General features: G+C 39.0%; 1 protein-coding gene across 1 annotated transcript in view; it reads right to left on the bottom strand.

The window, feature by feature from the left end:
* The window catches only part of LOC139716377 (ras GTPase-activating protein 3-like), a 158149-nt gene extending 151114 nt beyond the window's left edge, over positions 1–7035 (bottom strand). Inside the window, exon 1 of the mRNA XM_071627923.1 lies at positions 6871–7035. Coding sequence (XP_071484024.1) covers positions 6871–6931 — 61 coding nt within the window. The 5' untranslated portion in view covers positions 6932–7035. The remainder of the gene's footprint in view (positions 1–6870) is intronic.
* Between the last annotated feature and the right edge of the window lie 5803 nt (positions 7036–12838).

The following is a 12838-nucleotide window of genomic DNA, read 5'->3' on the forward strand; positions in this document are numbered from 1 at the left end:
GTTATTTAATTCATTGCACTGTGTTCTAATGGAAGTATGCCAGCACCAGCTTCTATAAAAAATGACTGTTGAGATCACCCCCCCCCCCAAATAAAAATACAAATAAATAATAATAATGATAATAATAATAATAACATAAAATAAATAAATGAATAGATAAATAAATTAATTAGTTAATTAATTAATTGATTAATTAATCAATCAATTAATCAAAACAAACTACAATTTTAAAAAATGATAGTGCATGCTTGAAACCATCTTCACCTACACACTTGTACATCGTATGTGTTGCCAATCATCAGTTTGATAGATCCTTGATAAAACCTTAGTCAATTTTGAAGGTGATTAGCTGGTGGTCTACAGTGTAGGCCTACATGTATTAGTTGTATGCATCCATAGCATTTGGGTTATTCTCTATGGAGTTGTACATTTGTACAGTTTAAGCTGTGGCAATACTACAATTTGTAGTATTCATAATGTCACGAGAACATGTATGTGCTCAGGTACCTTACATAAATTTACATGTACAGTGTGTATGTATCTATACCTCTCCACAGGCCCTAAGCATCAACATACACATTAGCCATGAATTTTGGAGTAATAATATTTTATCTATTAAAACAATTACAATGTATGTTTTCAAGGTGCAGAGTACATGGATGTCACATGTTACACGATGAATGTGATGATCAATGCATACTACAGTGTATTTTACTGGTATGAAACCAAACTACCAGGAACACTATTACCACTATTTCCCTTTCTAAAATGCCTAACACTGATCCATTTATCATTGCCTAACATCATCTTTGATTAATTACGTGCTGTTTCCTGGTGGGTCAGTTTAAGAAATTATTGAACTTTGCGACTAAGGTGTACATACAATCATATTCAAATGTATTAAAAACAATGCTTCAGTTCACATGATTTCCACATTGTACAGTCCCTACTTTTGAGAATTGAGCTGTCACTATCAGAGATATATCCATGAACAAATATCACCATGCCAACAGACTGTTTTCTGACTGGATTATCCTAACACAATCAATGGAAAATATTGAATATTTATGCTTCAAAAAGATCATTCAACTCTCTCTTCTTTTTTTGTACTTTTTTGAAGCATCTATAATCTATTCTATTCAACCATACTTCTTTATAGCTGCATACTTTTTATTGGATAATATTAGAAACTCCTGTAGCAGGCACAAGACCACACAGATAGAGAGTTCTCAAACTGGAAATAATGCTAATAGTGCCTTTAAAATGTCTCGTGAAAGCATGGACTTTTCTATTATGGCCATCATCACACAGCACTTGTGGCTGTCTCTATTTGCATTGATGCAGTGGATATAAAAAAAAAACAACAACACCATAATGGCAGCAGGCTGTATAGCCTCCCCCAGAGTCACATGATCATTTCCAATTAACTGATGACTGCTCACAAGTTTCATAGCATCTACACTGGGGAGGTGATCATGACAGTCCTAATTATGATTCACAGGCTCGAAGTGCGGGTATTGTGATATTTTCATATTACTGCTGCCTGATTCTGTCATTGCAAATACACTCTTTGTATGTCCTAATCCAATTTTCATTTGCCTCGTAATGTTACTATTTATCAACTATCTCATCAACCCCCAGTTTCAGCATGCGAATTCATTTTGTTTCTGAAATGACCTTAAAGGGATAGCACAGTATTGGTGGAGATGAAAATTGGGCTTTTAACTTGTTGTGAGATACCAAGAAAACCTTTATGAAATAGTACAGAGCATACCATTTTAAGAGGAATTCAAAGTTTATTTGAAGAAAATCGGGTTTGGAATGACTGAAACATCTATAAACAAAGTAAAACAAAGCAACCATAATAAAATGTGGGTCCCACACTCTATTAGAAATAGAATCGCTCTGTTTTGGATATCTCAGCCATTTCAAAACCAATTTTCATCAAATAAAAGTTGAATTCCTCATGGAACGACATGCTCTTTCATATTTCGTAAGAGGTTTCTCATTATCTCACCAAAAAATGTTAGAAACCTGAAATTAGGTCTCAACCAGAACTATACGATCCCTTTAAACATGCTGTCTCTCATTCATTCACACATCATATTGTACCTCACATTAATGTGAATTTGTTCTATGTCTGTTCCATGGCATTTGCTCCTGCGACAACTGCTCCCATGAAAATTCTGCATGCTAAGCCAAACATAGAATATGCTACCCACAAACATAACCCTAACCCTAATCATAAATCCTCACATCAAACTAAATCGAAAACCCTACCACCAACCCTAACCGTAACCGTAAGTCCTTGCAGAAAATAACACGGCGCTGAGCAATTGTCACAGAGGCAAATGTCGTGTCACTGAATGTCACCTGCATCACCTCATATTCTACTACAACTACTAGTACCCAAACTGTTTGTTCCAATGCAGGGTAAAGTGAGGGAACTTGCAAATGCGGTGAAGCAAGAAGTCACATATTACATAAGGTCACAGATCAGGGCCCCATTTCATAAAAGGTTGATATGATAACAACTCTTGCTGGAACGGCAATTGTCATGGCAACGACAGGAATCCAGCTTCCTGATTGGCTGTTGCTATGGGAAGTTGTCATTCCAGCAAGAGTTGCCATCCTAACATCTTTTATGAAATGGGGCCCAGGTCGCTGTGATGATCAATTGAGCAACGCGCGGACTCTTCCGGTCAAAAAATTTGAGACTTCCAGCACACCGCAAATTTCCAAACCCGCTCTGTTTCTACTGAAAATTGTATCATGCGTTAACTTAGGGACAACGGAATAACTCACAATACCTTGCAACATTCACTCCCTGATGCGTTTCTACTGAGAAAAAAACAAAACAAAATGGGTTACTTGCATTACTTGCATTAATCTTCATCGTTCAGTAAAAGCACACACCAAGTACTCCTGCCCACCTTCCGGTTGTCAAAGACGCCCTTTACTGTATGTAAAGAAACATTCCCCAAAATCATGAAAGGATTGAAGTTCACTTCAATTGACCAACCGAAAAAAATCAGTATGGAAAAAGTTTCCACATTTACAAATGTTGTACATTACTCGAAAACAATATGTACACAAAGTGTAGTCTTAATCCATGCCTTTTGACCTAACCAACACAAGCACCCAGAGTGATTCAAACACAAAGGTCCTTCTTTCTCTCTCATAGATACCCTTTCCCTTGCAAGAAGAAAAAGAAGAATCTGTCCAAAGGAATTAAAAATTACATACTTTCTGTAAGAAAGCTTTAACAGCATGAAGCCTAGCCAGACTCAGAGAGGTACAGTGTACTTCTACATTGCATCAAGTAACTAGAAATTTCTGGGAAAGCATTGCTTATGAATCACATTCAGCCCAGCACTCAAGTACACAGTCGAGTACTACTTGTGAGATGACACTTCAGCGGAGCGGGTCCGCCAGACTGCCACTGCTAGTGGGTGGCCATGCCATGAAGATACCTACACTACGTATTCATTCATCTCTTTTGGCCCTTCTTATCTATTCCACACAGTGAACTTGGATCACATTCCCCTATTCATGTAAGTATGGAAGTTTGAATGCACAGCAAGACAGCGACTTGTCAGATCTCATTTTCATAGTGTCATGTTTACATCGTAGGATGGGAAGGCCAGAAGAGAAATTCCTAAAAGTAGACAAGTTGCTTTTTTTTTGGGGGGGGGGGGGGGGAGGGGGGACTTTAAAAAGATGCCACGATGAAAGTCAATTCCAGCGCATGTCCCCCTTCATGAGTTTTCATCCTGAACAAAATGTCTGAGTTCTCATCCTGAACAAGATGTTAAAGTTTTAATAAGTTGTTCTCTCAGCTAGAGTTCCAGACAGGGAATAATTCTCAAAATCAAATTTGATTAGCAATTTTAGCTGATTCAGCTTATTGCATGGACATGTATGGTATCCTGTAGACTTCTATGAAAGAAAACTGCTGTTCAAAGGGAAGTTTGTGTACGTGTAGCAGTGCTGTAAAAATGCATTGCAAATTGCGATGCGATACTAGGAAAATTATTCCCTGCCATACAGTGTATGGATGTTTTGTACCCCAGTCCCTCTCCCACCTTCTAACTGAAAAAAAACAAACAAACAAACAAACAAACAAACAAAAATATTGGTAGGACTAACCAGGAGTATACAATGTAAATATAACAAGTATACTACAAATTATATAACTAATGAGAGTACAAGCATGTATATACATGGGGATAATACCATTTTAATTCTGTGTTTATATCATTATAAAACATCACATTAAATTCATGTGTTAGAGTTAACAATATTGCTGGACCTACAATTGTTGAGATATTTTGGTGATCGTTTCAGTATCTATAGCCTGTTCATAATCTTAGGGTACAAGGACCCTGATGTTATAAGCTAAGGCAGTGTCCTCGGGTACACTGACCCCAGTGGCCTCGGGTACAAAACTCTGATGTCCTGCTAGGGTAATGAGAATGGATTATGTAGAGCTACAGTGCGGTTTATGGCTCTTCTCCGGCTCAATACACAGACAGAAGCCTGTGACGTACAGTGTACTATGTACATTTGTACATCACTGTGGGGGGATGCTTAACCACTGTCCCTTAAAGGGTGAGGTACATACCTCACCCTCCTCGATTACGTTTAATTCACAGTCCTAGAACAGATCAGCAGATTTAAACTCAACACCGTAGTAAAACTAACATCTCATTAATACAGTGCGGTAGTCCGCTGTTTGAAACATCAAAGACTTGGGTGGAATTTTCATGGAAAAAGACAGAGCTACCCACTCAGCACACACCGATAACCAAGGAGTATTGAAGCACACGCACTACATGCACTTCTATACTCTTTGGTAACAACGGATTGGCAGCAAATTGGTTTCTGTGCTCGAGCATCCCCCTACAGTAGTATTGGGTGTGAGAGCCTTCAGTCTATAGGAGAGAGATTCCGCGAAGCCAGACGTAGTCTCTGCAAAACATATCCCAGATGATAACTGCCGACTGATCTTTCCTCCTAGGGTTTGGGTTGGTTTGGGGGTTAAAATAGAGTGATAAAACAGAGATCAATCGAAAGAGGGGGCGGGGGGGGGGGGGGGATACGGAACTCTTTCCGTCCACTCATCTTCTCATCCTGAAAACTGGACAGTATCTACACATTGCATATATATACAAAAACATAATAGGCCAAGCTGTAAACATCCACTGATTGACCATTGCAAGCTCCGACTACCATAACACAGTCATCTTTCTTGCTTTCTTGTCCTTACCTCAACTTCAGGAACACACTAAAGCAAGCTTTGCATTGAGGGTGCCTAATTTTTATGTGTCAACCTCAGTTTTTGGTTTCTTACCACATATGGTTGGGTGTCCAACACATCGACACCCTAATGTTTTTCTATCAATAGATGCCTGAAACATCTCACAATTTGCCTGAAATTATACTCATATGTAAAGAAACTACTCTGAATTCACAAGCACACATTGAAAATGTGATTTGTGTTACACGCTCCAAGATCACTGCTTCTAACGCGTGGGTTGTTATTTTGACACGCTCAGTTGCGCCGTATTTTGAAACCAACACCCCTACCCTCTATTGTCGACATTACGTGTGAAATGCACATAATGCTTTTCCTATGTGCCATTTATAATCGACCGGATGGTATCGTTTTGCTGTTGATCTTGTTTCATATCGGGGGGTTTTTCGGTAATATTTTGACATCAATTCCCCAGTGAAAAATGCAAAACCACTGCGCATAGTCTCATGCATGAAAGTTCGTTTTTCATGGCTTATGCGCAATAGAAGGGTGTCAGTTTCAATGTACAGTCTGGTAGTGGTACAGTGTTGATGTGTTAGACACCGATACCTTAAAGGGATGGTACAGTATTGGTGGAGATGAGAATTGGGCTTTTAACTTTTTGCGAGATACCAAGAAAACACTTATGAAATAGTACAGAGCATACCATTTTAAGAGGAATTCAAAGTTTATTTGATGAAAATTGGGTTTGGAATGACTGAAACATCCAAAAACAAAGTAAAACAAAGCGATCATAATAAAGTGTGGGTCCCACACTTTATTAGAATCGCTCTGTTTTGGATATCTCAGCCATTTCAAAACCAATTTTCATCAAATAAACGTTGAATTCCTCGTGGAGTTACATGTTCTTTCATATTTCATAAGAGGTTTCTTATTATCTCACCAAAAAATGTTAGAAACCTGAAATCAGGTCTCAACCAAATAATCCCTTTAACCCCGGCCCCAGGGCACTCCTTCAAAGTTATACTGTGGACAAAATAGGCTAAGATTTAGGCATTGTGCTCATATGGCATCTCATGATCCATCTAGCTCTAGTCGGGTCATGGAATAAGGTGTACTTTAAACTACATTCCAGCTCCAGTGGTGCAGTGTAGACTGTACCACTACCAGTCGAGTTACCACCAGTATGCAGTAACGTTGATGTCTAAAACAGACCCATGTAGTGTGTACCCGGTAGTACTACTCATATTGGTAGGCAAAGGCAAAGCTAAGTACAGAAAAGTTTCAATTTATTAGTATTATTTTTCCCCCTGTAGCTGCTACAGAGCATGATCAATGGCCGAACGGCCCAGCCCAAATCATGACGAGGCGGGTGGACCGTTACTTTGCGATGATGTCAGTGTTGACAAACAAGCAAAACTCAGTCACCGTGGAAGAAATGTCGGGAACTCTTGAACTCACTTTGCGTAGCGGGAAACAACTCTACTGTAGAGGGCAAGGGCTGGCCGCGAGAGCTGCGCAAGTTACGACCACCGACTTTCTCGTACCCGGCCAAAAACATTGTCATTTTGTATCGAAATTTTGAACACATGGCACTGACAGTCGATACTTACCAATGTTAATCCTCAAACTTTCCAATACCCGCACGACCGGGTCTGCCGCCTCTTCCGCCATAATACCATTATCTTTCAGAAAAACTATTTCCAAAGAGTTCGTGCTGGCCGTTACTCCGTTTCGCACAGCAGTACAATGCACTGTGTGTAATATATGGCTAAATGATCTCTACCTCTCTTCCACACGTCTAAACTGTGTATTAAATGTACGAGCACTAGTACCACACGTGTGGGAACCGGGTGTACGCGTGCACTGCGCTTGCACGTATCATTCCTCTACAAACCCCATAGGATCATAACCAACGATAGCTATCCAGCGGCACGCGTGCGACAGTGATGTACTTTAGGTTCGACCGTAGGTTCGTCGTTTCGCTTCGGACATGTGTGCCGAGCACCACAATGTTCGAATAAAAAATGCATTATGATAGTTTAGGTTTATCACAAAACACCCTAACGTCAAAACAAAAATTTATCATTAAAGCCACAAACATAAACAGATATCACAAATTTTCTCAATAAGCCGTCACGGTGAAGGTTAACTTAGAGACAGTTATTAACAAAACTATATTGTTCACAAGGTAAAATGTTTATTTAACAGTTGATTAAACTGATTAACATTTTTCATGTTGGTTACTTTTTTCCCTAACTCACATTTTCGAAGTACTGCGAGTATTTTTAATCACTAAAGCCGGGTTGTTGTTGTTGTTGTTCGTTTGTTCTTTTGTTTGATAGATTGATTGATTGATTGATTGATTGATTGATTGATTGATTGATTGATTGATTGATTGATTGATTGACTGACTGACTGATTTTCGTTTGTCATCTGCAAATCGCGCGACTTTCCATAAGCCCTAAGTTTCCGGCGCGTTCACGTCAATCCGTCAAGCGTCTCTATAGTCAGCATCGACGATAATGAGTTCAAGTAATACTGCATATACATGTATTACAATTCTATTATTTGTGTCACCGCATCCCTGAATATATGTCGGTCTCAAGCAAGTGTAGTTCTAGGCAGCTCGTACACTGGATAGCATTTCATCTGCCTTTGATGTCGGAAGTTCTGTGGAATGATGCTGTTTGAAGTCATCTTCTTTCAATGGTGTCGTCGTCGTTCCCATTTTCTGTCATTTCGCCTCACCAAGTGGCTTTGTAATATATCACATCTGTTGTAATGTATCTACAGTATATTATCTGCCTATCTATCGCTGTCTCTGTGTGTCTGAGCGAGTAATGATGTGTCTGTGTAAAATGTATGTACAGTCTTCCCCAATATTCAACATTAATTGACTCATATTTTTTTCTCCTGTTTTCACTTTCTTTTAAATTATTGGTAAAGAAAGTGTTATGTGATGTTAGGCTTACATAATGATGGTGATGGTAAATGTTTCAGAGATGATTCAAATTCGTGATAGTCTGACTGAGACTCATATTGTTCATGATTCAGGGGCGGATCCAGGAATTTCGTAAAGAGGGGGTGCGTTTACAAAATTAAAGGGGGGCGCACGCACCCCTCCCCCCATTTTTCTTTTTATTTCTTTTGTTTCAACAAAAAATAAAGGGGGGGGGGCGTGCGCCGGTTGCGGTCCTCCCTGGATCCGCCCCTGTGATTGAAAATGTCCTGTTAGTGCGAGTCTACGTCCCGATCTATATTCTGATTTTATGGAAGCGTCTGTGGAAACTGCATTTTTCTTAACACGTTAAATAAAGCCAATTTAGTTATAACTAAAGGTTATGACTAATTAAATACATACAGGGAAGAGGGTTATAATGTAAACTAAACTAATTGAAGGCTAAGATGTTGTGGTTGATAAAAAAATGATTTTCCTCAGCAAACGTAAGTGATAGTGATATACGTCACCTGCCTTGCTGGGAGCGTTTGATAAGGTATTCGACAATCATTGTGGTTTAGTCACGTTAATTTGACGTCTGTATGGGCCACACTTTAAGGACAGGGGAGTTGTCTAATTATGTCCGTTAATTTGTCTTGTTATGCCTTTGTTTTTTTATAGTTTCAAGAATTGTGAATCATTTTCTCATGACGGTATCCATTCTTTGCTTTTGATGTCCCCACCAAAAACTTCTTGATTATCATACTTTAATCATTCATGGGTATGGGCTTTAATTATCTCAAACGCGATTCCTTACCACTTTTTGGCCTGTTTGAATGACTAAAGAAGAATCAATAAACAAATAGGCTACTAATAGTAGAAATTCATCTAAGTTGGACGTAAACGAGGCAGTTATATCAATTGTCAAGTTATCTTTTTTTTAATCCCGATGGAATCCCGATGGGATTTAGAATACCATTGTCTTTGCTTAATTTTCCACTTATATCTTTTTTCTTTTTTACAAAACTGAACATACACGAGTGGCATTGCAAAATAAATATTATGATGGTTAGTGATGGTCGCTAGTTACTTTCCATATAGAACACACAAATCTTCACTGAATAAAAATAATTCTTTTCTCACTTGAAATCAAAATACGAACATTTTGATGCGTTGAAATAACCCAGCAATTATGACTTACAAGAAAATTAATGAATTTATGACTCTAGTTGTTTCATTTGCATCGAGACAGACTGAGAGTTGTATAATGCAACAATAACTATAGTCGAAATGATGCTTCGTGACACGTACAGACACACATGCAATTTTTTAGAGCGCTCATTATTGTTGATGGAAATTAGAGACCCATAATGTATACTAAGTATTGCACTGCGAGTGGGGGTGTGTTTGGCTCATTTATTTCGTCCGCACAAATATATCAGAGAATAAATTCAACAAAAAGCAGGGAAAGAATTTACAGCCACATCAACCCGCTCGATTAAACTGCAGTTGTCCACGTGTGTTGATGTAGCATTCAATTTTAGCGCCGATGCGTTTTCTCCATATTACACATTGTGAACGCTACACATTGATGAGATTATTAATGCTTATGTGCAATGTCTAGATGTAGAAAATACATTCATCGTATAGTAGTTGTTATCAATGTTCTTGTCAATACATGTACTATCATCATTATCAAAATCATAAAGGAGGAGTAGAAAGAAAAGAAGAAGAAGAAGAAGAAGAGGAAGAAGAAGAAGAAGAAGAAGAAGAAGAAGAAGAAGAAGAAAGAAGAAGAAGAAGAAGAAGAAGAAGAAGAAGTGGAAGAGGAAGAGGAACCGAAGAACCTGTGAAATAACCAGTGGGTTCTGGAATTAGATATAATAGCGCCACCTTTAGTTCTCTGTCGGTGAAGTACACGCCGTCGGCTGCCACTACAGTGGCTGATATTCTCTGATTTGAAAGCACGCATGAAAACATTCAGTTAAATCTCGTACGTTCCTGAATATGACTGGATGTGCCATATATCCGTACCAATACTGATCAATGCCTGCTTCAGAGTCTAAAAACACACAAACATGCGTAATGCGCATCTATTAGTGTCCAGCGGCAGTTCCAGGTGGGGGAGCAACGGGCGCATGCCCCCCCCCCTTTCTTTCTTTCTTTTCTTTTTTTTTTTTTTTGGTTAAAACAAAAGAAATAACAAAAAACGGGGGCACGTGCACCCCCTTTAATGTTGTAAAGATGCCCCCCCCCCCCCTTTACAGAATTCCTGGATCTGCCCGCCCCTGATGTCTCACAACTCTTTAGCACCCCAGGTTAACTTCATGAGTCTTTTGATTTTCTGTTCTTTTTATTGTGCCATTGTGAGAGCTAGAGCATGGCATAAGATGATTAACAGAGATAACAATGGAATGGTAATAACAAACTTTGTCATAAAATGCAGTACATGCATTCTTCCATGCTGTTTTCTTGGTCTTCCCGCCCCTTTCTTCTCTCTCTAGCTACCAACTCTCTCTTGCCTTCTTCCTCTTACTCTGATTGCTATCCATGAAGGATCACTACTTCATTGATCAAATGAGTGCAAAAAGGGCATTCTAGCTGAACAACAGATTGTACAGCTCTTTGCTTTTCAATGGCTAATTGAATGCATGGATTCACCAAATTGCACAACTCCACTTCCAACACGCTTCCAAGCGGCATGGCATGTGAGATACATACACGGCAAAGCACACAAATAAATCAAACAAACATTACAGTTATGATGTCACATCAACATTTTCTCATACTTTAGAGACTTTATTTCATTTTCAAGAGCAGTATTTGTCATCGCAGTTCTTGTTGCAGCAGAGATTCCATCCCCATCACTTATGCCCTGTTGGAGATTCAATTATTTCATACCGAAATTATTTGCTGTCCAATTTATTGCTGCCATGAATATCCCCCTACCAATACACACACTAATACACAAACATACACACACACACACACACACACACACACACGTACACACACGGCGTGCACACACACACAAATAAAAACACTGGAGTTTCACAAACAGGTTCACCTCTTTGGAAGTTGAAGGTAGATTTGAACAATTTGACGAAAGAAAAAAAGACAAGAAAAAAAAATTGACCAATGAATGGCAGTAAATCATTCAAAATTGTTGTTGTTGAGTTTTTTGGCGTTTTTCAGTCAGACTTGACTATTTACGCCATTCAAAACAATGTCCACTTCGTAGTTCTGGTACCAGTCTGGGTCACATGATCTAGATGTCACTTGTTTGATACTTCTCTTTAGATCATCTACTGGAGGGTAGACTGCTCATCAACCATGCCTCCAAGTGACTTGGTTTAAAAATCAATAAAAGCCTACCAGCGTATGTTGGATGAAAACAACTCAATCCTCGATACATCTTGAGCATATTCAACAAAGAAAACAATAAAAAAAAAACTTTGGCAAAATCCATGTGCACCTCTTATCATATTCATGGTCTCATGATAAAGGCAGATTTTGGATGCAGTACCTTTTGGGTACCTTGGTGAACCATATACACTTGTATTAGCATTTTAACCTGTTGAGGACAGACTGATTTTGCTACAACACGCATTTCCCATAGACACCTGCCCAAGTATACTTGGGACTCGTCCTCAACGGCTTGAAGACCCTGTAAAGCATGTGGGGTGACAGGCCCGTTTTGGATATACAGTGTATTTGATAATCCCCATAATCAATTGCGTACAGCCGTACCACTGATCTCCATGTAAGTACACACACAGCCGCAGAATCTCAACTGGAGTCAACCATTGATTACTCATGGGGATACGCTACAATGCACATGTCCACTGATCGGTACTATTTGTGGTTTTTGTATGTACCTCGACAGGCAGTGAACTAACTGGACTACCCATGAATCCCCATGCTACCAGGTCCTTAATGTTTCTTACTTTCCCCCTACCCCAGAAAAAAGAAAATAGATGTTTAATCTTGCTTTCATAACACTCATCTCCAACTGTCTTCTTTTTGATTTTATCAAGAACTTTCTCTTCAGGTTATACAGGGAGACATGTTATCATTGGTCTTCTAAAAATTTGTGAAACATACTTGCAAAATATATAATGGTGTACACTAGGCATGTACTGTGGATGCCAGACACAAGAGGCACCAAGATAATGTACAACTGGAAGCCCAAAAAGGAACTGTCCTCAGACAGACCAAGGAAAATGTTGGGAGGACCAAATCAAAGAAAATACAAAAGAAGTAGTATCTTGTCATCTTAAATTCATCAGTTGAGAATGATAAGGGCATTAAGCCTTCTCATTCTCGACAGACAAATTTGTGTAGGGTCTCTGAGAAAAACAGTGTTTTTAGTCACTGAGAGAGCTACCATACTGAAACAAAAACAGATAAAGAAAGAAAGAAAGAAAGAACAGAAGAACTTTGACAAAGTGAAGACAATGACCCTTGACAGAACTGAATGGCGATGTCTGCTTAATCCATTTGAGGACTGGCTGATTTTGCTATAACACATGCTTCTCATAGACACATGCACAAGTATACTGGGACTAGTCTTCAACAGGTTAAAAGTGCATAGTCCCGGTAGTGTAGAGGGCGCAGTTGATGATACTGCCGATCACCGT

This window comes from Diadema antillarum, unplaced genomic scaffold, assembly GCF_040938485.1.
Source record: "Diadema antillarum isolate AM-2024a unplaced genomic scaffold, OU_Dant_1.0 scf00000064, whole genome shotgun sequence".
NCBI classification, from domain to species: Eukaryota; Metazoa; Echinodermata; class Echinoidea; order Diadematoida; family Diadematidae; genus Diadema; species Diadema antillarum.